This window comes from Theropithecus gelada, chromosome 6 (assembly GCF_003255815.1).
Source record: "Theropithecus gelada isolate Dixy chromosome 6, Tgel_1.0, whole genome shotgun sequence".
Lineage (NCBI taxonomy): Eukaryota > Metazoa > Chordata > Mammalia > Primates > Cercopithecidae > Theropithecus > Theropithecus gelada.
The window spans coordinates 667,869-694,425 of record NC_037673.1 but is presented as its reverse complement, the minus strand read 5'-3'; the positions used below and the strand labels follow the sequence as shown (position 1 = coordinate 694,425).

Below are 26,557 nucleotides of genomic sequence, written 5' to 3'. Positions count from 1 at the left end.
TTACCGTCCTCTAAGCCGAGACGAACAGGCGCACTTCCTCCCAGAGCCCCGCGCAGGCAGCCTGCTCTCCACGCCTTCGGCCACAGGCTGGCGGAGGGGACCGACCGACCACAGCACCGACCATCTCTCTCTGGAAAGCTTGTTTTAATACAAGGTGTGGCATGGTACAAAATGCAGATGTATTTATTAGGCCTGAAAAACATCGGTCACCAGTTGGCATCAATTTGCTTTATCCTTAAAAACAGAACGAGGAATGTAAACGCAAAACGGCTGTGCAGGCTTGCCAGATCCCGGAAAGCGCCCGCACGTTCCTGTTCGGGGTAACCATGTGGACCCCCGCAGGCTGCAAGACTCAGAAATGTCACTGGGACGTCCTTCTGGCCTGCAACCCTCTCCTGACCCTTGCAGGAGGACACACTTTTCTCCAAAGCTGACACGTCACAGAAGCCGCCCCATGAGTGTTGGACAGTGAATGTTCAAGTCCCCGTGTTCTCGGCCGCACCAAGCGCGAGCCTCTGCCTCTCCCCAGCATCTGTCGCCCTGCCCCTCCCCGCCTTGACTGTGTCCTGCATCCACCTGAGCTGCTGTGGCTCCGGGACCAGGGGCTACCTCCACCGCCGCATGCTGCCCTGTGGCCCCTCCTCGCTCGTCGGGGCTCCCTGTGCCCTGTGGTCCCTCCTCGCTGGTCTGGGCTCCCTACTCTGGCACTTCTCTTTCTAGCGCTGCTGCCTTCTGCTACGTCTGCTGCGTGGCCTCCTGCAGGGAGCCGTGGATGCTCCCTGCTAAGCACGAGCTGCTTCCCCTCGGCCCTGTCCCCTCTGACTTCATGATGCACAAGCCAGGCAAAGCCTCAGCTTTTCCATTCGCTCCCAGCCTCGCACTGGGACAGTCTACGGAGGCCACTGCTTGAAGCCCGGGGAGGAACACCCACCCCCCCAAGCATCCAGGCGTTCCCTGCGCACTCTAGGACCTCATTTTGGAATTGTAAAGGAAAGCAGTTTTATGGGTGACACAGATGAGCCTTAGAGCCGGGAAACGCAGCGGCCCAGATGTGTTCACCGCCACGTGGCATCGAGGGCAGGAGAGCAGAGGGCCCCTGGGCCTTGTCCGCGTGTCCAAGCTGTGCCGCCTCCGTCACGCCAGCACCTGCAGTCAGTTGCTGTTTGCGGTCGGAGGTGGGGGGTGCTGGGCTCCCTGTCCCGAGGGTGCGGGCCGTGGTGTGCTGGGGCGAGGTGTGCTTGGCGGCGGCACTAGGACGGGTGGAAGTGGTGGTGGTGGTGGTGGTGGTGGTGCTCGTGGTGGTGGTGGTGTTCGTGCCGCTGGATCACCGGCACCGCGTAGCCCTCTCCCGCTGGCGTGGGCGGCAGGTCCCGCACCACCTCGTGCTCCACTGTGGCAGGCTGGGCGTGTGGGGCCTTGAGTGGCGAGTGGCCCTCCCTGCCCTTTTGGCGGTACCGCTTGTAGCCGTAGGGTGGCGGTGGGGGCTGCGGGGGAGGCTGCGGGAGGTGGTGGCCGTCCTGAGGGGCCTGGGGGGACAGGACGGCCGGCAGGTAGTAGCTGAAGGCTTTCCCGGACTTGCTGCTGGCTGGCACCCCAGGCGGCTTCCCGGAGCCCTTGGGGGACTTGAGGAACTGCTTCTCCGGCCCCTTCGGCCGGGGCTGTGGGTCCAGGGCCCGGGCAGCAGGTTCCAAGGATGGCACGTGTTCCACCAGCACCTGTGACCTGCGGTGGTGCACGGCGTGTGTGTCCGGCTCTTGGGAGCGGGACCGGGCCTGGAGGTGCGAGGCCCTGCCCTGGGGCTCCTGCTTGGCTTGTACAGGAGGGGACCCTGCGGACACAGGTCAGAGTGTGAGGCCCTGGGAGTGCAGGCCCAGGTTCCCATCTCCTCCGAAACGGCCCAAGGCCCACTGGAAGAGCTGCGCCAGGTGTCCCATCTGAGGCCAGCCTGTTAGCCAAGTCTGCAGTCAGACGGCCACCAGCCCTGAAGAGAAGGGGCCCAGCCACCGGGGATGACCTGCCTGGCTCCACAGCTCCCTGCAAAGGCCAACTCCTCTAGCCCCATCCCCACTGCGTGTCCTGGGAGCGGAGCTTCTCTCCTCGCACAGCTGAGACCCTGCCTGGGGCCCCATGGCAGAAAGCCAGGTTATGTCAGGGAGGGCACCCCCAGGATTCACGTCCCGTAAACCCTCATTACAAAACAGATTCCAGAAGGACCCAGGGCTTCCACCTTCACAAGGTGCAGTGCAAGCCCCATGCACAGAATGGCCCAGTTCAGCGTCAGCACACAGCACACCGAGCCCGTGACCCCGATCCAACTCCACCCCTCCTGCCCCTGGGGACTCCTGGAGCCGGGGTTAGGAGAGGGACTTGGCCCCAGTCCTTGGGGAGTGGCCTGGGCTTTAGTCCAATAATCTCCATGCAGGCCACACGGGGGTGCTGCTGGTCAGAAATAAATGGGTGCTGGGCAGGCTGCCAGCTGTCTACGCTGCTTGCCATCCACACTGCCTGCTGTCCACACTGCCTGCCATCCACACTGCCTGCCATCCACACTGCTTGCCTGCCATCCACACTGCCTGCCGTCCACACTGCCTGCCGTCCACACTGCCTGCCATCCACACTGCCTGCCTGCCATCCACAATGCCTGCCGTCCACACTGCCTGCCGTCCACACTGCCTGCCTGCCGTCCACACTGCCTGCCGTCCACACTACTGGACGACCCCTCTGCTGAGTGAGCCGGTGATTCGACCCTAAAATACTGACTTCTCACCCCAAGGCAGGGTTTTCCTGAATGCAGACCCAACGTCTTCCATCTCACTTTGAACCAGGTACTCCCCCTGCCATACACACACACCTGGACGGGGCGCCCGCCTTGCTTTTGGGCGGCACCAACAGGTAGCCAGGAGGCAGTCATGACCAACAGGTAGCTGTGGAAGGACCTGGGTGCCAGGCAGGGCGGGGCAGGGTCCCCCCGCACTCAGGGCTGCAGGAAGCAGGACCTTCAATGGGCACCCACAGCTGGGGCCTCGCGCCCAGGGTGGCCTCCAGGACATACCAGGGCCGAATCTGGACGTGTAGTTCTCAATCCCGGCGAGGTCCAGGTAGTGGTTTCTGCGCTCCGTGTTCTCGTCCACGCAGTAGGGTCCCCGCTCTGAGCAGGGCTGGGGGTCAGCGCTGGGCCTCCTGCATGGAGCACAGAGAAGGGCCTGACCGCCGCACAGACTGGGCGGCATGTCCCCGAGGATGGGGTACCTGCAGCAGGCGGCGGACGTCTGGGGTGTGTCCTGACCAGCACCCACCTCCTCGCAGAGCAGGAAGAGCGGACGACTGGGCGCAGACACAGCCAAGTGCCGTCCAGAGAAACAAGGTCATGGCCGCCCCCCAGAACCCTGTGATCTCTGTCCCAGGCACCAGAGCTGCAGGTGCTCTAGGGAGCGGCTCATGCTGTAGTGGCCCCTGGTCACCACTCTGGGACCACAGTAGCCACTGCACCAGCCACTGCCCAGCCACCCTCAGCCACTGCCTGAGCCATCCCCAGCCACCCTCAGCCACCCTTAGCCACTGCCCCAGCCACTGCCTAGCCACCCCCAACCACTGCCCCAGCCACCCCCAGCCCTGCTGCTGCCAAAGCTGCTGAGTGGAGCAACAGGGAGCCACGGCAAGTCCAAGCTGAGGGTGTCAAGGCTGCTGCAACTGCTGCCCCTCAAAGCCCTCTGCTCAGACAGACTCGGGGGCCCAACTCAGCCATGGTGCCGGATGCTGGAAGGGCCCGTGCCCCACAGAGCTGCTGGCCCAGGTGCCCCCAGCAGGTCTGACCTAGAGGACAATGCATGGCCTGTGGCCTGTGGGAAGCAGGGGTATGGCCAGGGTGCCTCTGCCTAAAGCACAGCCCCACCCTGGCACCCCAGCCCTCACCTGACGTGTGCAGACAATCTCCTGTCGGACACCCTTGGCTCCTCTGGCAGTTCACTCTCTGTTCTGCAACGGTTGGGCTCCCGGTCTGAAAGGGGGGTCCTGCTGTCACTCACTCACTCCCTTCTTCATTCAGCACTAACTCATTCACTCATTCATTAACTCACTCATTCACTCATTAATTAACTCACTCGTTCACGCATTCATTAACTCACTCACTCATTCACTCATTAACTCACTCATTCATTAACTCACTCGTTCACTCATTAACTCACTCGTTCACTCATTCATTAACTCATTCACTCATTCATTAACTCACTCATTCATTCACTCACTCATTCACTCATTTAACTTACTTGTTCACTCATTCATTAACTCACTCGTTCATTCACTCATTAACTCACTCGTTCATTCACTCATTAACTCACTCGTTCATTCACTCATTAACTCACTTGTTCACTCATTCATTAACTCATTCACTCATTAACTCACTCACTCATTCACTCATTAACTCACTTGTTCACTCATTCATTAGCTCACTTGTTCACTCATTCATTCATCTGCTTACTCACTCACCCATCCATTCACCCACTCACTCCTCCATCCACTCACTTGTCCCTCCCTGTCCCCAGCACACAATTTAGGCCCCTGCCAATGTGGGGTAGGGTCCTGTGTGTGTGCTCAGGCCTCGCTCACCCTGGCCGGCAGGAGGACCCTCCTTCCTCTTGCTGGAGGGCTCAGGGCTGACGGTTAGCTTCACACGGAGGGTCTTGCTGCTGCCCGAGGAGTGGTTGACCGAGGCATCCACGACCTCATAGATGGTATGCATGAGGCTGGACATGTCCTGGGGCCCAGCATCGGTGTCACTGACAGAGCAGACCCCAGGGGATGCCACCCGCCCTCCCTGCCAGAAAACACGCCCATCCCCTGCCCCTCCCCGCACCATCCTCGCAGCTGCCGACAGACCTCAGGGACCAACACAGGCATCTTCTCTGAGCAGCCTGGGTCTGCCTGGGAGGCCCTGTGAGTGCCTCCAGTGCCCTCAGGGCAGCCCTGCCGTGTGGGAAGCACAGCCGCAGAAATGGGCGGTGCAGGCTTGGCCCAGAAACACATGTGAATCAGGCCCTGGGGAGACGCAAGCCCAGCTGGCGTGAGGACCTCGCAGCAGACAGGTCCCCGCCCGCTCCTTGAGGTATGGCGAGGCCAGCACAGTCCATCTGTCCCTCCATCTGTCCCCCAGTCTGTCTACTACTGGGCCCTGTGCAGCCCTTCCTGTGGACCTGACACAAACACAAGCTCACCTACCTCCCTGGTGACCTTCCCACAGTTGTCAAAGTCGTAGAGAGTGAACGTCCACTCCTGGCGGTCGTCGTCCTCCACCGAGACATCGCACTGGAGTGCCTGCGGGGGACATGGGGGCTGGGACCTCGCCTCCTACCCACACCAACACGCCCCATTCCGTAGGGGGCAGGATCTTCTGGGGCCTTTCCCGGGGGTCCCTCATGCCAGCCAGGAAAGGGGGAGCCTAGAGGGCAGCGTGGCTGGAGCCCAGGCCCTGGAACCAGCGGGCCTTTCTTGTCCGTCTTCGGCCCTCCTTGGGGGGACACAGCTTTGTGCTCCGTGACTTGGTTTCCCCACAGTGACACCTGTCTCAGCTCATGCAAGCACTCCATGTCCCCCAGAAGGAGAAGAGGACACGCTGGCCGTCAAGTGTTGTCAATTCCAGAAATCTTGACTGGACACGGAGACCCCACCCCTCCCTCAGCCCTCCCGGGAAGCGGAAGCCCAGTGCCCTGTGCCTTGGGCCCGGTGCCCTGCCTCCAGTCGCGCTGTCCGTCAAGTCAGCTTTGGCATTACTCCTGTAGTGCTAAGGGTACCAAGGCTGGGAACACGGCTCAAGTTATTTAATGCCAGACCAGTCAGTTCTGGCCAAATTCACAGCAACATCCCGCACTCGCTGGCTCCTGCTGACTTTGGCTGCATATTCAAGTTCTGCTTCAGTGCTTTAAATGGGGTGAACTGTGGGGAAAACTGAGTGAACTACGCAGTGTCCACAGATGCCCATTTTAGGGCAACACACGCCTGTCCCTGTGCCCCCAGCCCCAGGGACGTGTTCCCGCAAGTGAGGCCGGAGAAAGACCTACGTCAATGTTGAGGCGCTGCCCGCCTGATCCTCGTGGGTCCTCGCGGTTGGCTGCCCTCTCTCCGTCATCTGTGCTGAGTTGTCCTGGGCGCTCGCGGCCCTCAGCTTTCTCAGCAGGGAGTGCCACTAGGGGGACAAGAGGTGGCGAAGGGGCTGGCAGAGGAGACATGGAGGATGTGGCCTGCCGTGGGGGGGGCCGTTGCTGCCCTCCCCTCACCGCACCATGATCCCATCCAGACGAGCCTGAGCCGAGAGCCCGATCTTGGGACCCCTGCGGAGGGGAGAGAGGCCCCATCCCAGCCAGCCTCAGCTGGGTGTGCCCTCCTCTCACCAGCCCACAGTGGCTCCCAACTGCAACCACCACCTCGGGGCTGGGGATGCAGCAGACTCCGAGGAGCACAGATAGGGGAAGACAGCCTGGGCCTCCAGGAGATGCTCCCTGTGTCATCATCAGGCCCCCCTCCCCGTAGACACAGTCCCTACTGCCCTCCACTCCAGCATCCTGGCACTGAGCCCACAGGCCATGCAGGCCACCTGTGCACTGAGTGTGTCAAAGGCGGCCCCCTCCCCCAGCCTCTGGGCAGGATGGATGAACAGCACTCAGGTTTCTGGGGCACAATTATTCCATTATTCTCTGGCACTCACAAGCCACGTCCCCAGGATAGGAGCATGGGCCTGTCCCAGCTTAGCACCTGCAGACAAGTGCACGTCGAGCCTGAGCTGGGACGACACTCTGGGCCTGCCTTCCCATTGAGGGGGGTCTGGGTGCCTCTCTTGGCTTCAGCAGCCATCTGAAGGTGACCCGGCTGGCTGACCTCCCAGCACCCTCCCACAGACCCACAGGTAAGCCAAGTGTCGACCTGCCACATGCCACAGGTAGGACTGGTGCCACGGAGACACACAAGTGGCAGGGACTTAGGCTGGGCCAGCATCTCACACATCCTCTGACCCAGGGCTGACGTGAAAATTCACAGGCCACCTTTATACAGAGCCACCCCCATCCACAAACACAGGCTCACAGAGACTCCAAACACATAAAGGTGATGCTTAGGGCTCTGGCCATGGGATGGGCCTTTTTCATCTCTGCTGCCAGATGCCAGCTGCCAGTCCAGCGAGGACCCTGTGAGTTGTGCTGCCAAGCGCTTTTCAAGAACAAGGTGTGTCTGGGTCTGGGAAGTGCCCCTTGCCTCACACACAGGGTTGTTTTAAGGGCGGTTTTCTGGCGTTGCCTTGGTACGGGATGAAGTCTGCGAGGTTTGGGGAGGGAGGGCTGCGGGAGCTGCACTTACCCTCTAGGGGACACTGGTCCTCCCGGAAAGGCCCTTCCTTGGGGTTCCCATTGGGCAGCTCCTGCAGGAAGAACGGGGCAGTCAGTGGCCACACAGCTCAGTGGGCAGGCGGACAGGAGCTCTGGGCGGCTGGACTGGAGCCTGACACTCGCCTCAAGCCTCCTGGGGCATCTCAATCTCTGGGTCCAGAAACACCAACCCTCTGTGCCCCACTCAGCGTCGGATTTTAGGAGGCAAAACACACAGACATGCCCGTGTTGTCAGGTTCCCCAGAGCATTTCCAGGTGGAAGATGCGGCTGCCTGGAACGACCTCTTCGGTCAGTCCTGCTCTGAGGATGCCCCTGGCCAGGGCCCCCACGCTGGATCACCCTAAATACAAGAGGAGACGCGCCTGCCCCTTTGCTCTGGGGCCTGGTCCCAGCACTGCCCCCCGGAGCCTGACACGAGGACTCCAGCCGCTGCCCCCACGGCTGCCCAGCACCCCAGCGTGCCTCTTCTAGGGCTGCCGGCAGAGACCAGTTACGGAAAATGGGGAAAAACTTCAAACACATCCCAGCGGTGTTTCTGCTGAGCCAAAGCTCACAGGGTCCTCATGAATTAGCTACAGCCTTGAGGACACGGAGAAGGAGACAGACCGTGGTCAGGGCAGGGGCCTTGCGTGGCGGTGGAGGTGCGGCGTCCCTCAGCCCAGCACTCACCGCCCTGGAGCATTTCCTGAGAGCAGGCAGCTCTCACGCAGGCGGGCTGGAGGGATGGGCAGCTGTGTTTTTGCTTCTGATTCCAGGTCCCTGGAAAGCCGTGGAGAGCCCACAGGAGACAGAGCACAGAGCTGAGTCCCGTCTACCCGGACGGCCAGAGCCTGACCCTGGCGATGACTTTGGTGCTAGTTGGTGTCTCCGTGGGTGGACACGGGACCCCAGGGCTGCCCTCATGGTCCCCACACTTCATCCTTTCCTCCTGACCAGGGTCACGTGCCCTTCATCCCTTCTGACCTCCTGGGGGGCTACCGGCCCCGCTGGGGTCCCTGGGGTTCCTGGAGTCTGGCCCGGGCAGGAGGCCGAGAGAGGTCGCCCTCGAGGGCACCTGGACCCCCCCAAGCGCCTCCTGCCACCGTGGTCATTGGCCAGGGGCCAAGCAGGGTATGCTGGAAGGTTCCAGGCTGGCCGGCTGCCACCCCAGACCTTGGGCAGGGAGAAGGACTGGACCCCCATCCAAACATGGGCACTAAGGTGACGCTGCCGAGGCTGAGTATGGTTGAGTCAGACCCAGGCCCCCAGCCCTCCTTGTGGCTGAGCCAAGGGCCCCCTGGAGCTGAGGTCTCCTGCCGGTCACCCAGAGAAGTGCCAAGGCAGGGTAGGCAGCTCCCAGTGGGAGGCAGGAGAGCTTGCCCTCATTTTAATAAGAAACAAAACAGCTGATTATTAAAAAGTAGGCCTCCCTCCTGGGGGCTGCAGTCCCGACATTCCAGGACTGGCTGCTGCGGAACTGAGGGGCCCTATGAGCCCAGCCTGGCGAGGCCCTCGTACATCCACACAGCAGGGAGGCACCGCTGTGAGGTAAAACTCTGTCCACGTGGACACCGGCATAAAACCAAATCATCTCTAAAACCCGGGCTGTGGTTATTTATTTTTTTTCAAAATCAGAATAATGGATGAGGCTGCAGTCGCAGGCTTCTGTGGAGTGCAGAGCAGTGCCCAGAGCCCCAGAGGTGCAGCCCCCATGGGCACAGCATCCTCGTGGGAAGGACCAGGTGCCAGGAGCTCCAGAGCCCCTCAGGTGGACTCGTCCAGGTGCTTGGCGGCGGCTGCCAACAGAAATGGTGTCATGAGGGCAGCCAAGGCCCCCAAAGCCCAGGCTGAGGGATGCAGGCACTGTCACTGTGGAGGGCTGGTAGGGAGGGGAAAGTGACCCTAAATGCTGAGGTGGGCGCCCCGAGGCATCCCTGTCCACCCCTGGGAGCTCCAGCCCAGACCTTCTCTGGGACGTGGGGAGGGTGCTGGGGGGCTGCACCACACAGGGTTCTCAGTCCCCCCACCCTACTGTACCACAATCCCCCACCAAGTGCCCAGTTCACCTCCCATCAGACCAGCAGGCAGAGCTCAGGCCTCCTGCATGGTGCTGGGTGCCCCAAGCCTCTTTACAGATGGCAGTGAGGTGCCCTGGGGCCTGAGGGCCGGCACGCACAGCCCTCCTTGCTAAAGAGCCCTAACTGAAGTCACTCATGGAGGCCACATTGCTGTCCAGATGGGGGGCAGCAGCAGCGGCTTCCTGGAAAGTGCCAGAACTCATAGGAGCAGCCGGGCAGCGAGTTGGGCGGGGTGGAGTAATTTTTAAGGGATTTTTAAGTGTTTCCCACGATTTGCTGAAAATGACAAGTGAGAAATGGCGCATCACGCACTCCACGCATGACGTCAATACAGCGAACATGCAAACGCCGTCCGTGTCATGTGTCTAAAAATTCTGAGTGCACTTGTGGGGGATTTCTATTTTTTTTTTTTTTTTTTTTTTTTGAGACAGAGTCTCGCTCTGTCGCCCAGGCTGGAGTGCAGTGGCGCAATCTCGGTTCACTGCAAGCTCCGCCTCCCGAGTTCACGCCATTCTCCTGCCTCAGCATCCCATGTAGCTGGGACTACAGGTGCCTGCCACCATGCCCGGCTAGTTTTTTTTGTGTGTGTGTATTTTTAGTAGAGACAGGGTTTCACCATGTTAGCCAGGATGGTCTCGATCTCCTGACCTCGTGATCCGCCCACGTCAGCCTCCCAAAGTGCTGGGATTACAGGCGTGAGCCACCGCCCGGCCACTGGTGGGGGATTTCACTGGTTACAGACAGGAGTCTAAACTTGCGAGATGGCAGGAGGAGGGGTGCAGCTGTTCAAGACAGAAAGAATCTGCACAGACCCATGGTTTGATTTCTGGAAATGCTTCCCGCGCTACACCAACCAGTCAAGCTACAATAACCAACCAACACTGTAATAACCAACCAAAACTACACCAACCAGCCAACGCCACACCAACCAGCCAACACTACACCAACCAGCCAACGCCACACCAATCAGCCAACGCCACACCAACCAGCCAACGCCACACCAACCAGCCAACGCCACACCAACCAGCCAATGCTACACCAACCAGCCAACACTACACCAACCAGCCAACGCTACACCAACCAGCTCATGACCGAGTTCCTAACACAGAGGAAAATCCCATTTAAAAAAATCCACTTATACCTCAGCCCTAGAATTCTCAGCCCTCGAATGCACAGTTTTTTCTAAGCCACAAGTCAACAGCTGCCTCCGAGATGCAGAGAGGATCAAACGGGAAGAAATATTTGCAGTCAAAGCCACACCGGTCTCTGTGGCTGGTGATTTCATCGAATCCGTCCTGGTTGCATAAAATTGCCCTTTAATCTATGCTGCCTCGGTTAACTAGAAGGCCAAGAGCTTTAATTGCAACTTATAAAACCTGCCCCCGGGCCACTAGCCAGATGTGCGGCCCCTCCCCACTGGGGAGACTTCCTGAGAGGCCAAGTCCACACTCGGGACCCCGGCAGGCCTGGCCCAATGTGCCCCAGCACCCACCAAAGCCTCAGCTTCCCAGGGCAGGCGCCCCTCCCTGAGATGCAGCCCCCACCTGGCCTCGCCCTCCCGAGGACCCACCCTCCCCTCACTCCCTCCCAAGGGCCCAACCCCCCCTCAATCCCTCTCACCCTGCCCCCAGTGAGAGCCTCCTGTGACCCCCCAACCTGTTCCACCCCCGCCCCGTCCCAGCTGTACTTCCGGCTTGGGGTGCCTGGGCACCTCCTCTAACCTGTCCCACTGCCCTGCATCCCTGAGAACCCTCCATGTCAGCAGCGACTCCACGGCTGGCCTTCAGGCCTCCCCATGCCCGCTGTCCCCTCCTGCCCACGGCATCCTCCTGCAATGCTGGGCGCTCTCCTGGCCCCTGGGAGGACAGGGAACCCGACCATGGGCCTGCCCCGTGGGGCCTCATCCCATAAGGAAAGCAGCCGCATCTGCCTGAGCAGCTCGACCCCACTCCCTCACTCAGCCTCACCTCAGATTTGGGAGGAGGGTCTGACCCCAGGCCACGGAGGCCAGAGCCCACAGCCTCACAGCTGCATGAGTGGCAGGTGTCTGTCACACGGCGTCAACAACAGGTGGCCTTTGCTCCAGGTCCCATGGCCCCGTGGGACACTCACAGAGGTCACCCCGGTCTGTGGGCCAACAGCCCCAAGGCCACTGTCCATGTCCCTGCCATGACAGTGAGGACATCTGCTCCCCGCCACAGGCACCAGGCTGAGTGCTTCGTCCTCCCAGCACCCAGCTCCCGTCCTGGTCCCAGCCCAGATGGTAAGATGCAAACCACAGCCTCCACAGGCGGCCAGGCACGGAGAGACGCTCACAAAACAACTCCCAGCTTCCTTGGAAAAGTCAAAAGGAGCATGTTCCCGTGTCCCGTGTGCCAGCACTCGGCAGTGCCCAGCCGCTGGAGCACCACTGCCCCCCAGAGCCGCCCCGTCTGTCGGAACCCCTGGAGGGGCGCCAGGCAGCTGCATCACAGGTATCATCCTAGTGGCCTTCAATCTAGAAGTGCCGGTGCAGGCGCCTCTGGAAGCCACCTGGAGTAGGCAATGTCCTCTTCCCAGTAGACAGGTGGGCACGGCCAGGCACCCTTCCAGGTCTCGGAAACGTAGGGAGGCGCCGTCCCCTCCTGGGCCTCGTGAGGGCAGCTGTTGGCCACAGCCCTGGTGGAACCCCCGGCGGGAAGCACATGGGTGGTCCACAGTGAAGTCATGGCCCCTGGGTCACAACCTAAGCCCTGGTCTAGGGTTCTGGAAATACCAGCCCCGATAAACAGGCAAAGGCTGTGGCATATCCAGGAGGCCAGGCTGGGAGCATCCCCTGGAGCCCACCGTCTCCCCATGAGTTGGAAGGGTGGAGGTGATGGGAGCCGAGGCAGAGGAGAGGGAGCAGGGAGGGAGGAGAGAGACAGAGAGGAAGGCTTCGGAGAACGGGGTGGGTGTGTCGGGCAGCATTTTCCAGAACTCGGGGCCCCCGGGTCCCTCTGGAGTGGATGTGGAGCCCCAAGTCTGGGGCATTGTCCAAAAGGCGCAGCTCCTGCTCCACCCAACGCGGGACGGCTTCCATCACCACCAGCAGCACCTGGTGCCCCTGGATCCACAGGTGCCTCCCGCGCTGTACCCTGGCTCCCCAGTGCCTCAGCCGCCTTGCACTGTGGTGGGGACGGCCCTGTTGGGTGGAGCCCCTGGCTGGAAGTTCCTACCACTGGGGAAATGGCCTCGGTGCACCTCCCTGTCTTTGGCAGGTCAAGCAGTGCCTCTGGAGTTGCACCCAGGGGGCCTCCAGGAGCTGAAAGGAAGGGCCGAGGCGACGGCCTGGCCCATGTCCTGCGGTCATTGCCGCCACCCCCGTGGCCACCCTGTTCTGCAGGGCTAATCCTGCAAACTGGGCTGCCTTTTGCTGGGCAGCAAAGGCCCGAGGCTTCCAGAATTATGGGGCTGTCGTGGCATCGAGGGCAGGTTTGTGGGGCTCAGGCAGGACGCCAGGTGGTAAGGAGCGAGGTGGGCACCTGCCAGGCTTGGGCTACAGCCACCACTGCCTCAGGGCAGTCGGGAGGTGCCTGGAGTGCAGCTGGTCAGGACCAAGGCCATGTCCAGGCCAGCAGTGACCTTCTGCCTCAGAAGCTGCGAGAACGCTGGACGTGGTGGGATGAAGTGAGTGCCCAGCAGGCGGCTCAGGGAGGGGAGCTTCAGGACATGGCACACGGGCTGGAGCTGGGCCTCTCGGGAAAAGGCTGAGGGTGATGCCAGGATCCCAAGGAACCCAAAGGGCTGGGACATCTCACAGCAGGTGGGAAGAGCAGGGACAACAGGCTGGGACACCCATAGCTGGTGGGAAGAGGAGGGACAAAGGGCTGGGACACCTCACAGTGGATAGGAAGAGCAGGGACAGCGTCACTGGCAATTGGCGGACAGGAGCCAGCAAGGTCAAGGGTGCAGGTTCTGGGGCTGAAGGACAGCCAAGGACCCCTTTTCGGCTGGTGGTAGGGGGAGGGTGGGAGGGCACCTTACGAGACAAGGTGGAAGGTGAGGCCGGCAGGAAACAGGAAGGAGGCGGGTTGGGTCACAGCAGGCTGCAGGCGGCCCTGGGGGAGGGGCCAGAGCAGCAGGGAGAGGGCCTGGGGCCTGGTGGGGGACGGTGGTTTCCAAGCATTTGTAAATGCAAAGACCACCACCCCACCCGCCTCCTCCCTGCTGGGAGCTCAGATGCAAAGATGTCTTTCCAAAATGTCACCGTGGGGAGGGGGAACCTGCCACCACCGTCTGCAGAAGAGTGTTTTCTTACAAGGAGGTGCTGGGGCCCACTTCTGCTGGGCTGCCATGGGATGGAATTTGACTTCAAGGTGATCCGCCAGCACGCCTGTCTGGAAACCCTGCAGCCGGCTTTGAAGTCAAAGTCTCGGTTTCAATGGCTAAACAGTTTCAGATGTGACAATGTAGTTTTATGGGCTTAATAATTCCGACACATGTGCAGCTGGGGCCCAGAGAGGCTACAGTAACACCGCCTGCCGGTCCCTCCAGGCTGTGCTTGCTATTCCGAACTTCTGGTTCTAAAGTGAAAGATTTAAGGACGATGAGACTGAGGCCCTTTGGGGAGGGGCTGGGGAGAGCCGGGTCGGGGGGAGGGGCGGGGGGCCGGGTGGAGGGGGGCCGGGCGGAGGGGAGGGGCGGGGGGACTGGGCAGGGGAGCCAGGCTTCCCACGCAAGCCCGGGATACATTCAGACGGAGTCTCCGGATCTGAGAGGCATTTGCAGATTTTGCCCATCAGTTCTTCTGGGTTAGGACTGATTTGAGAGATCTTTTAATAACCACATGTGAAATTTATATCTAGAAAAGCAGTAACTTTGGGGTCAAAAAGCCTCCTAAAATACTCAGATGTCCTCATAAGCTAGAGTTCTGCTGCAACTTAACTTCCTGTAGGCCCAGAAAATACAAATGTTTCCGTCTCCCTCTTCATCCTGCCTCACAGCAGCTTTTCATCATCTGGATCGTTTAAATGGAGGCGCCACATTCCCCACGCCCCTCACTCCCTCACTACAGGGCTTTTGTGTTGGCATCTGCCCCCTTACCCAGTAAATGCCCTGAGCCCAGGGAGGGTCTCTGCAGGGCCTACCCCTGCCACGAGGGTGGACACTCAGCCTAAGGGGACGACTGACCACACCAAGGGGTCAAGGGGCACCTAGCCCAGCCACGGCGCACCCTTACAAGTGGAAGTGAAGAGATGAGTTACAGCGACAGGCCCAGGGCTGCCCTGCCCATGAAATTAACCCCAATCTAAACATATGCAGAGAAAAAAAAAACATGACAAGCAACACGTGGTCAGTGAGACCTGGCTTTACAACCAGGCAGCCGAGCTTCCCTCCCCCCACGTTTAGAGAGGGGGACTCAGGGAGCACTTTACCCACATTAACCGACTTGGACGGGAGGGGGAAGGCGTGAGCGCCGCTGAGCCCACACCTTGGCTCAGGAATGGGAACCCACAGCCCTCCCAGAGACTCCATTGTCAGCCAGGTATGGCTGAGGCTGAGCAGGGTGACCAGGGCCAAGGGTGGAGAGCGGGTGCCTTGATATGAAATGTTTTCAGCTCAGGTATTAAATACAGACCTATGTACGTGTGTGTGTAACCTGTATGCACGGATGTATACACGTGTGTACTCACATATGTGAACACATCACACATACACCTACATATACACGTGTGCCTCTGCCCAGATAATAGAGATGTGATCATAAATTCTGCCGAAACTTTATGCCCTGCTTTTTACTCTCAGCATCCTGACGTGCTGACGCTGAATGTTAACAACCATTTCACAAACTCATCTGCAGGTTTTTCTTCTCCCAGTCACGCCTGCTACTGTCTTTGTCTTCAGAGCTAATGATCCCCAATGTCACAGACAAAGGAAAACCAAGGGTGACTGACCTTCCAAATTCAGCTGCCACGCTCAGCTTACATCCAGGCCACAGAACACACAGAATAAAACCACGACTCAGGCCCTGAACTTCCGAACGGCTGCACCCTCGGCCGCCCCAGTCAGAGGAGGCTGAATTCCAGCAGGATTGAAAGCAGACCCGAATCCACTTCCCTTCTATCTGAATTCTTCCCCGGGAAAAACCCACCGGATGTTTTTGTTTTCTTTCATTCATATTAAAGCCTCATGTTTCCTGTTTCAAAGGAAGATTAGTTCCAAAGCTGGAAAGAACCCTGCTGCATTTCAGAGTTTTCTTTTTTCTCATTTGGAAGACACCACATGTGAACATGCAACGTCGATGTCCTTACCAGACAGAAACAGCGGGAAATGCTGGTTGAGGGGCTTATATTTGATTACAGCTCCAGACCCTGGGGACTGAGCTACTCAAACAAATAATCAAGGCCTTTTCTTTCTCTTAAGCACCCCCGTTGCATGCCCTGCACATGACAATCTCAGAACTTCCACATGGGCCCTGCTGTGGCTGGCAAGGGGCTCCATGAGATGAAAGGAGGGCCTGGTGCCCACCTGCAACTTTGCTATTGGCCGAGGCTGCAGAGGGCTCTAGGGGGCAGGGGCTATGCCTGGCAGCTGCCATCCACACGAGCCACAACCCACTCTCAGGGGAGAGTGGTGACAACCCACGCATGAGAGGTAAGAAGTGTTCAGAGGAGACCACGCACATCTTTGTTACAGGACACATAATCTCATCTCAGGAAGGGCGCTGGGCCCGAGGCTGCAGGGTGCACAGGCTGAGCTCTGAGCAGCACACAAAGCCTTGGGGTCACACTCCAAACTCGAAAGAGGAGAAGCCAGCATGGGGGGTGCAGATGGGGGACATAATTGGCAGGGGAGGTGCAGGCAGCCAGGACCACTGCCCCGGTCACTAGAGCTAGAGGCAATCACAGCCCTGCCAGGGGGACAGCAGGAAGGTGGCACTCTGGCCTGGTCGCTATGCCCTTTTGACCCAGGACTCACCGACAGGGCTCTAAGTCTCCCAGACTGAGCTGTGGACAGAGGCGCAACGTCCCCACCTGCTGCCCCCAAGATGGCCCAAAGCAGGGGTGGTGCTCTCAGCCCTTTCAGAGGTCAAGAACGTTCCTCTCCGCGGACCCAGCTTGTGCCACGCTCTCCCCACGACAGGCAAACAGACCCCGAGAACAGGCCTCCGGGGCAGTTTCCCCTGGGCAAAGCCAGGTGGTTGGCATGGACGGGGCTCCCTTCATACACAAGACGCCTCCAAGCAAGGCCTGGCAGGGTCCTGACCACTGGCCGGAAGCATCCGGGCCACCTCTGTGCTCCGGCCTTGGGCCTTTCTGTTGGGCTTGGCTCAGCCTGTGGGGCAGCTGCCAGTTCTTGCCACCTCCCCGTCACCCTGGGGACAAGCGGGCTGGGTGTCACCGTCTGAGCACAAGCCCCCGAGTCGCCCCGACTGTGACCAGCCTCTCCCAACACACGTGAGCTGGCTGCCGCCTAAAACGCGTCTCAGGCCTGGGAAAGCTCATGAAACACCCGCGAGAGCCTTCCCCAGGCCCACATTCGCTTTGTTTTACAGAAAACCTAAATCACTTGCAACAAATCAACAGCAGGAGAGGAAGGGCCAGAAGCCCCTGCTAGTGGCTCCACCTGCTCCACAGACGGGAGGACAGGCTCGGAGCCCGAGGAACGTGGCTCGCAGGGTGGGTGGGGGTCCTCCACCCTGAAGTGTCACCCGAGGGTCATCCGGCAGGTCTGCAGCTGTGGTGCTCCTCACAGACACCAGGTCTGGCCTCCCACAGCACAGAGACCAGTGCACACCTGTAGGCTGTGCCTGTGGCTCCTTCTAGGCAGAGGAGATGGATGGGGGCCGCCATTCTTCCTCCCCCCATCTCCCGCAGCCCCCTGCTACTGTCCCATCCTCCAGGTCTACTCCTGCCTCAGGGCCTTTGCACTGGCCACCCAGCCTGGAAGCCTCCGGGGGGCCACACTTCCTCCATGCCTCCTCACCACACACTGTCCTGACACCCACAACAAGCGGCAGCCCCTACTCCTGCCCCGCCTCTCCCACACCCCAGCCTGGCCTCTCTCACACCCCAGCACCCCAGGCCCTGCACCCCAGCCTGGCCTCTCTTACACCCCAGCACCCCAGGCCCTGCACCCCAGCCTGGCCTCTCTTACACCCCAGCACCCCAGGCCCTGCACCCCAGCCTGGCCTCTCTCACACCCCAGCACCACAGGCCCTGCACCCATGCCCGGCCTCTCCCGCATCCCAGAACCCAGGGCCCTGCCGGCCTTCCTTCCGGCAACCACCATCAGGTTCTCCCAGCAGCCAGAGAGCAGCTCAGACCCTGGGGCAGCAGGGCAGCCCGGCGGTGGGGGTGCGGGCTTTGGTCGGGGGGCTTCTGGGTTGGGGTCCTGGCTCCAGGACTCAGCTCTTCTGTTTTTGTTTCCTCCTTTTGAGGGCGTGCCCAGGACAAGCCTGTGACAGCAGCACAAGGCAAAGACAGTCCCAGAATCCCATGGCCGGAAGCCTACGGCAACGTTCTTTCATGTTACACCACAGCCCTCAAGAGCAAAATCAGAGCCACTGAAATGGCCCCTGCTCCAGCCCTGTCTAGGGTTGGCTGGTCTCAAGCGTGAGTGGCTGCCCCAAAGGGTGCAGGGCACACGGACCTGGCCATTGGCCTGGCAGGGCCCTCAGGACGGATGAACTGGGTACATCTGGGCAGCCAAGAGAGCAGGCAGCGATGGCACGCAGAGGGATGTGGGGTGACGCTGAGGCCCAGACGCCAGCCACCGAGGGCCAGGCTACCCACGTCCCCGGGGCAGCAGGGAGGCCACCAGGGGCAGCAGCTTTGCACCCCATGTCCAGGCAGGTCCTTGTGAGAACTAGGATAGGGCCGGCTCCTTTATCCTTTGTGGGAACTAGGATGGGGTCGGCTCTGTTATCCTTTGTGGGAACTAGGATGGGGTCGGCTCTGTTATCCTTTGTGGGAACGAGGATGGGGTCGGCTCTGTTATCCTTTGTGGGAACGAGGATGGGGTCGGCTCTGTTATCCTTTGTGGGAATGAGGGTGGGGTGGGCTCTGTTATCCTTTGTGGGAATGAGGATGGGGTTGGCTCTGTTATCCTTTGTGGGAACGAGGGTGGAGTCGGCTCTGTTATCCTTTGTGGGAACGAGGGTGGAGTCGGCTCTGTTATCCTTGTGGGAACGAGGATGGGGTGGGCTCTGTTACTCAAAAGCAGCTGTAGCTCTTGTCATGTCCCCCTTAGCGGATGTGAGAGGCCTCGTCCTAGAGGTAGGTCCATGCAGGACCACAGCCTTAAGGACAGGTGGGAGCCCTGGAGGGTCCTGACAGCCACCGATGTGAGTGCCATGGACCCTCACCAGAGACAGCACGGAAGGACCCCCCATTTCCATCGGCCTCCAGCAAGGCTCTCAATCCAAATCCACCAAGACACTTACCATTAAAATAATCTCCAATTTGAATGTTTGTATTACAATATTTCATGCTTTTTGGCTTCTCTGATTCTGGTGCGCAAAACTATGTACAATTTCCCTGGAAAATTCTGCAGAACAAAGGAAAACAAACCTTCCCCCTCCGGCTGCCGAGGGCTGGCCATCACCACCAGTGAATTCCAGCTCTGTGCAGGACAGGATCGAACAAACCCAATTTGTTTAACGCCAGCGTGAAAGGTTGCCAGAGGGTGCCCTGCCAAGTATTTGCCAACATGAAAGCAAATTAAAGCTCCTATCAGCTAGCATGGGTGCAGCTCACTGTGAGAGCGGATCAGACCGCGGTCTCTGCAAGGCTTCTGTCCCAGCATGTCCAGGCTTCGCAGCCCAGAGGCGGCAGCCAGAGGAGCGGTGCTGACCCAGGTCAGTACCATGTGTCCCTCCAGGCCAGCACCATGAGCTTCGCCCCACGCTGGGAAGTGTCCGGCATGTGGGGGGATCCTGCTACCTGGGCAGACCCCTCACACACCGCGCCTTCTCCTCCCCATGGTTCCAGCATTAACCCAGTAGCCTTGTGGGAAGGGCTCCTCCAGGGACAGCTGATGGTCATGATCTGTGACAGACAATGGCTCAGAAGGTGGCAGGGACTGAAAGCTCTGGAGCCCTTGGAACTGATTAGGGGTCCTGGGCTTGGGACCCCTCCCCATGTTCAGGAAGGCAAGTCCAACAGGAGAGGGGCCATGGTTGGCAAGACTTGTGAGAGGACAGAGCCACAGGAACCCTCCAGCATGAGTGCCCCAGGATGCAGCACAGGCCCCCTTGGGTTCCACACATGGACAGACAGATCCGCAGTCCCGCTGGGAGCAGCCCACCCTGAAATGCCGGCAGCGGCATGAATAGGCAGGACCACCCCTAAACGCTGACCTCACCCAAGCAGGGGCTCCTGCTTCCTCCTGCTTCCTGATGCTCCTGAGGCTTCCCCAACAACCTGGGGGTGTCATGGGCCTTTCTTCATAACCCAGGGACTTTCTGATGCAGGCATCTGTCTGAGAGCCCTGCAGGAAGGATACAGGGCTCAGCCTTCAGAGCTCCAGGGACCCAGTGACTTGGCAGGTAGCTATCCACAAATTCTGGGGTAGGCTGGGCAACTCCAAACTCAGGTATGTCTGGCCTCAAGAACTGCTGCTTCCGTAAAGTGTGGCTTTGCCAACTCAAGAACAGCAGCCGGGAGGCCAGAGCCTTCCTCTCTACAGGAAGGAGGGCAGACTCCCCTCCCACCCTCTGGCCTCTGCTCCCACCACACCTGGCCACACCGGGGAGGCTGTGGGCATTGCCAACCAGTGAGAGCTTGCTGACAGCTCAGACGACTGTGCGGTACAGGTCGGGCCCACAGCATCTTGGCGTGAGCTCACGGCCTCATGCACCCCTCTGGCTTGGAGCACCCTGGCACTTGGGGAAAAGCCCAGTAAGGGGCTTGGCCACACCAGGCTGCTCTCCAGGTGGCCCTCGCTGCCCGGCCTTATGGAGTGTGGAGCTGTCCCTTGTCTTTCCTCGCAGGACCACAAGGGGAAGCAGGCGGCCCAGGCACGAGGGATGTGGCCAGGCTGTGAGTGGCAGCACTGGGTCCGGAGCTGGGTCCAGAGGCTGTGAGCACCCCACAAGCCGCCTCCGCTAACAATGGGATGACAGAAACCTGGTACTGACGACGGGGCCCAGTCACACGTAAAACGGCCACATGGTGGCTCCCAACTGTGGTCTTTGACCAGGACATCGTTCACAGCCTCTGTCAGGGCTGACCAGGTGGGTATCCCTTGGCCGCAAAGCGAGGGTGGAGGACAGGAACCCTTGGCCCAGACTCCTGACTTCCTGAGAAATAGAAACAGCCGAACCCCCAACCCCAGCCTAGACAGGACAGTGGCAAGGTGCGCGTTTACCCCTGCCGGGGCCTAGACCTGGGGTGGCCATGGACTTACCGCCTGCTCAGGCAGCTCTGAACAAGCGGTGGCCACCTAAGGGCAAAGGAGAGCCAGCCACTCCTATGAGGCAGGCGAAACTGCACTTCCAATCTCGCCATCACCTTGCTGCTCAACGGGAAACATGCACAGCAGGGGCCCAGTGCACCGAAGGGCACTCGTGGACGGGTACTTGAGACGGCCCTGCCCTTTCTGGCACAACCGCCTTGGCCCACACCAGCCACAGTTCCCGCGGCTCCCAGGAGTCGCACGTGTGTCTGATGGAACCGCAACCCCCTAAAGCAGGCACAGGGCGGCCCGAAGCTGCAGGGCTGATGACCGGTTTCTGAGGATTGCAAACCAGCCTGGGTTTTTTAAGAAAAGGAAAGATGTAAGCTCTTTAGCCAAAACAAGATGAAAACCTCAAAGGAATTCAAATTACTCAGCCACAAGAAGGAAGGAAGGAGGACGGAGCAGCACCAGGCTGAGGTTCCCACTGACGAGGGTAGAGCGAAGCCGCCTGTCTTCTTTCACCTGCAGAAATCTAAACCTTCAGCTCATTCAGCAGCAAAATGGCCAGTTTTAGCTTGAGGAAGCTGATTCGGAAGTCCAGGGGTGACAGCTGCCCCAGATGCAGCTGCGGGCTTGTGGGCTCTTTCTTCGGCCTTGTCTGTGAAACCCCCAGCTCCAGCCCCAGGCCCTGCGGCAGGGACGCCCTGCGCTCCAGGGCCTCCATCCAGACACTTGCCTGGCCCATGCGCAGGGCTGTCAGGATGCACTTCACAGACACAGGGGCCGACATAAAGTGAGGTGGCTGCCAGTGAGAGCGCACACCGGCACTATCCAGGCGCAGTGACCTGGGCGGGCAGGACCATGCCACCGGCCAGCCTCTGGCCTTCACCATGGGCAACACAGATCTACTGGTCCAGCCTCATGGCCGGGCGCCGGCAGCAGCCTCTCCCAGTCAGCACCCCAGAGCCCCTGCTGCAAGACAGGGGATGCTTGTGGCTTGGTGGAGAGCTTGGCGGCACACACGGCCCTCAGTGCCCCAGGGCCCAGGCTGCCGCAGAAACTACATACATGGTGTCCAGTCTGTCCCATGGCTCTCAGGTGCTGGGCATCAGCTGCCGTCGGCTGCGTGCCCAGAGGTGACCTCGATGCCCCCCAACAAGGGGGCATGGCCAGGTGGCCTGGCAACTCCCTTCTGCTCCCTCTGTGCCTGAGCCTCTGTGCACGTCTGTGCCGGCCTTGCCACATGGCCGGACCACATCCCAGGGTAGGAACACAGCTGCCTGTATCCAAGGGCCAGGCATGCAGAGGGCACCAAAATGAAAGCAAAGGGTAGCCACGACACGCTGCAGCCGCCGCCGGCTCTGATGCAAGGCCCCATATGGGCCTCAGCTGCATGAGGCCACAGGGTCCCGGAACACGGGTCACAGAAGACAGAAGGTCGGCCCTCAGTGTCTGTGCTAGAGGCATCCCCAAGTGCCCCTGCTCCCTTTGGAGGCTGCCGTTCTCCTGGACATCTTGGAGTGGCTTGTACCCTCAAATGCAGAGCTGGCTGGACCGGGCACCCACAACCTCTCCTTCTGTGTGGAATGTGGCTGAGCACCAAGCAGAGCATGGTCCATGCTGCCTTGTCTCTGGGCACATGTGTGCTGGCCCGAGTCTCTCCTGCAAATGTGTATCTTGTCTCCACCCTGTATCTCTGTGTTGATGCGGCAGTGTCCAGACTGTGCTCGAAGCCATGAAGAATTTCCCAGGATCTTCTAAAAGAAACTGCTCCCCCCAACCGAGAACTGGGCGTTCCACTGCCACATCCAGCTCTCTGGCCCCACAGAGGACAGGTGAGCGGTGGCTTCTGGGTGGCCAGGAGGGACAGGGAAGGGGCAGCCCCACCCCTGCCTCTGGGGGAAGGCCAGCTGCAGTCCTCAGCGCTGTGGCTGGCTCCAGTCTGAAGGCATCAAGTCATGTAATGGGGCTGAGCCCCCAGTTCCTGTGAGCAAGACCATGCCGAGGGCAGACGGAGTTTGCTGCGGGAAGCCAGAGACCAGTGCAGGTGAAGGCCTGGGCCCTGGCCTGGAGCTCAGCCCTGGACAGAGCCAGCATGTCTTGCAGCTGTGGTCTTCCCGGCTCCCTTCCGGGAAACATGTACCATGTTAGCACATTCAGAAGGGCCATGGCATGGGGGTGGGACCGGCAAGTGCATCCTGCAAGTTGGGACCTGCCCTACACAGGCCAATCAGAGCCGTGCCCACGGCCTCCCACATATGTGGGCAGGAGCCCCCCATGCAGGCCAGGGCCACGGCCTCCTCAACGCACAGGCTGGTCTGTCACGAGTGTTCACTCCAGTGTTGCCTCTGGAGTTACCCCAGTGCACCTTCCTCAGCGCTGCTTCATGGACGTCTGTGCTCTGTTCACAACAACATTCCAGTTAACAGTGACTCTTGTCTTTGGAACTGTTCTCTGCCAGCCTCAGGGAGCGCTGTGGAAACTAAAGCTATTCTGCAGACCAGATGGTGAGGGTGAGTGTGCAGGGGCAGCCTGTTCCCAGGACTGAAGCCATCCTCCCTGCAGTCACTACCACTTTTAAAAACAGCCACGCAAGTGCACTGCCACCATGCACCACTCCTCACCCACGCACGACCCCAGAGACTCCGAATCCCTCACAATCCGCTCTCCAGACCTTCATGGCACTGTCACTAGCAATCCCATGGCCCTGGCCCTTCAGGGACACTCGGTGATGAAGCCGTGCGGGCCCCACCAAAAGCAAAGTGTGGCGCTCCGCAGAGTCGCCAGGGAGAGCCACGTCAGGGGTGCAGAGAGACACCTGTCTGGGAAAGTGCTGCTGTTGGTGTTTTCAGACACGTACAGAGGCAGGAGCCAGCACTGCTCACAGAGAATTAATAATGGCCAATCTCATTTGTGTTATTTTGGGGGCTGGGGAGAGAGGACAGGTTGGAGGTCTTGGCTCTTAGTGCACCCAATCTCCACAGGGTTCTCTGCCACCGTTCTGTGGCATCCAGGATGCCTCGCACGGAACCACAAGGTGGATTTTGGAGACGGGAAGGAGCGAGTCCCCTCGCTGGCCCCAGCCAGGCATCACGAGGGGTGCCTTGGGTGACTAAGGACTGGCCCTCCTCAGTGGATACCACCTGGGAGGACAAGGATGATAGGCAAGGCTCTGGACTACACAAAGAAGGAAGAAAGTAAGAGCCAGAGGGATGCTGGATTCAACACCTAACTTTTGGCCAGACACTTTGCTGTGGTGGCTACGGCTCTCCCAGACCTGGGTAGGATCTGTCGCTGGGGGCATGGCTGCCAGGTGAGAGGAACAGCAATGTGGCAGGGAGGGCACCTGGCCAGGTGAGGGCGCACCTGGGCCCAGGGGTCTCCATGCCAGGTGGGCGGAGTCACGGCCAGAAGCAGAAAATACAGAAAGGCAGCACTTTTGTCTGAAAGCTGAAATGTATTTAATTCACAGGATAGCCTTTGATTCTGAGTTTATTCATTTTAACTCAGAAAGGAGTTTTCTTTTATGAAATGATGGCAAAATTAGAAGGTAACAATCCAAGCAAGCCTCAACCCCCAAACTATTCTCTAAAGAAAATGTCCCAGTGTAGAGTGCCGGGTCTAAATGCCCACAAGCAGCCTTCACGTTGACATCGTAGCCACACGGGGAGCACGTGCATTTTCCAGAGCGCACTGACCTCCCGCTATGGCCCTGGGAGCCGCACTTCACGGTGGGGGCGCTGGCTCAGGGATTTTAAGGTTCATGGTGCCGCGCCTCCCAGGGAGAAGGCCCCAGGCTGGTGGGCCAATGGACAGGGGCCGGCCAAAGCCCTGACCGTGAGTGAGGTGAACACCCGGCCACCCCAGGTGCTCACATCACTGACTAATCATACTAGGAGAACCTGGCTGCTAAATGGCACCATCTACTCACCAGCAAGCCCCTGTGCAAATGTAACTGGCAAAGAGAGCCAGATTGGGGCAGGGACAGCTCCCTGGATGGCCTCACCCTGGTCTCCCTATCCCGGATGGAGGCTCACAGAACCACCCAAGTTACTGTACCTTAGAGCATGCTTCCTACCCTCACAGACGTTAGATGGTCACTCTCAGGAAGCACCAATCCTAACTCTATTGCGTGTTAATTTCCAAGCACACCTAAGCCCCTTCTCAAGACAGAGCTGCAGAAAATGTCTCCAAACACGCCCAGAGCTTTTTTTAATCAACTGCCAGAAGAACATCTTTCCAAAAAAGAAACTGACTGTGTGTCCCAGCATGCTCTGTGTCTGGGGACCTGTGGGGACAGTGGGGGAGGAAGCACGGGGCAAGTGTGGGCCTGTCTACAGCGATCCTGTTCACACTGACACTGATGACCACTGAATGTTAGCTTTCTCACACTCAGCAAACATGCAGGTCTAATTTACCCCAGACCCTTCCAGGATGCCAGACCTGGACAGTTCTCTGCTCCTGGACATAGAACCTTCCTCACCCACACTCAGGGCCACCTGGGTCCTCAGCCAGCCTTGCAGTCTGGGTGGCCACAGCTGTGCAGATGTCCTTCTGTCTCCTGAGCCTCTAGCAGGCCTGTGGTCACCCGCCCCCCCCCCCCGCCCCCCAGAGATGGGAGGCACCGCGGCCTCTGACTCTGGCCGTGTTTGCTGAGCGAGCACTGAGGCTCTGGCCAGTGATTCCCCAGGCCTGTAACTCCCACCCCTCCTCCAGCTCCTCCAACCGGGGTACTGCATTCCCGCTTCCCAGGACCCCCAGCCCGGGACATCTAGGTCCAGCCCCTCCTGCTCCCCCAGTTCCTCCAGCCCGAAACATAGAGCCCCCACACCGCCCCCAGCCTAGGACAAGGAATTCCTATTCCTCCACCCAACACGGGACACTTGCAAGGCCTCCCCCACGGGACTCCCAGACGTCCTGGAGGCTGGGGAGGGACGGGCTCTCCTGGCCCGTCGGTAACTCGTGCGGCCATGGCGGCCCAAGTCTCGCCTGTCCGCAGGTGGGCGCCAGGAACAGCGCTGACACTGCTCCCTGTCCCCAGGCGGGTGCGCAGCGCGACCCAGCCGTCGCCCCGCCGCCTACCTGCTTGTCCCGCGCGCGCCGCTCCGTTTCCTCCGCTCCTTTGCGGCCGCTCGCGTACGCTGACGCCACGAAGCTGTCCCCTGCGGCCCCGGGACGGACGCGCGGGAAACCCGCACCGAGGAGGGAAAGAGACGCGCCGTGAGCCCCGCGGGCGCTGCGCCTTCGCTGTGTCCCCATCTCCCGGAGACCTCGCAGGGGCAGGCGTGCGGGTCCCGCGCGCTCCTGGAGACCCGCGGCCCCGTCCCCCCACCGCTGGCTCCAGGACAGGGCTCGCGCGGGCTCCTGGCTTCCAGGGTCCTGGCCGGGGTCGCCGCCCCCGCCCCGCCCCGCCCGTCCGCTCGCCCGCTCACCTTCCGGGTTCTCTCTCCGTTTGCGGGCGGCGGCGGCTGCGGCTGCGGCACGGCGGGGCGCGGGGAGAGGAAAACGACAGTGAGAGGCGGCCCCACGCCCGCCCGCCCGCCCACCCGGCCCGCGGCTCACCGTGCTTGGACTGCAGTTTCCCCATCGCCGCCGCCGCGCCCCGCCGGGCCCCGCGCTCAGGTGCAAGGCTGAGTTCTGGAGCTGATGCCGGGCGCCCGCGGGGGCCACATGGGCCGGGAGCAAGCTAGGGTTCCGGTAGAAGGTGAGGGAAGATGGCTTGACGCCGTGCCGGGGCCAGGGGAACCGGGGGCCGCGGGGCGGATATG

The 26,557-nt window shown here is 60.3% G+C and overlaps 1 protein-coding gene across 2 annotated transcripts; it reads right to left on the bottom strand.

The window, feature by feature from the left end:
* Positions 1–1,189: 1,189 nt before the first annotated feature.
* NKD2 (naked cuticle homolog 2) lies at positions 1,190–26,557 on the bottom strand. 2 transcript variants are annotated; one of them, XM_025388595.1, is made up of 10 exons: positions 26,352–26,557; positions 26,222–26,257; positions 25,872–25,951; positions 7,342–7,402; positions 6,054–6,178; positions 5,215–5,310; positions 4,606–4,753; positions 3,913–3,997; positions 3,053–3,180; positions 1,190–1,828 (listed from the first exon to the last, which is right to left on the bottom strand). In XM_025388595.1, the coding sequence occupies exons 1-10, from the start codon at positions 26,374–26,376 to the stop codon at positions 1,251–1,253; spliced, it is 1,362 nt and encodes a 453-aa protein (XP_025244380.1). In that variant the 5' UTR covers positions 26,377–26,557; the 3' UTR covers positions 1,190–1,250. The 2 variants fall into 2 exon arrangements, with proteins under 2 accessions (XP_025244380.1, XP_025244381.1); XM_025388596.1 differs by lacking the exon at positions 1,190–1,828 and adding an exon at positions 1,965–2,113.

What these genes read in the sequence shown, in the direction of transcription:
- NKD2 (XM_025388595.1), bottom strand. Translation starts at nt 26,376, where the DNA reads ATGGGGAAACTGCAGTCCAAGCACG. An exon ending in GGCAGCGCCTCAACATTGAC is followed by an intron (nt 5,311 to 6,053) that starts GTAGGTCTTTCT and finishes TGTCCCCCGCAG; the next exon opens with GCACTCCAGTGCGATGTCTC. An exon ending in GGGTCCTCCTGCCGGCCAGG is followed by an intron (nt 3,998 to 4,605) that starts GTGAGCGAGGCC and finishes CCCCCCTTTCAG; the next exon opens with ACCGGGAGCCCAACCGTTGC.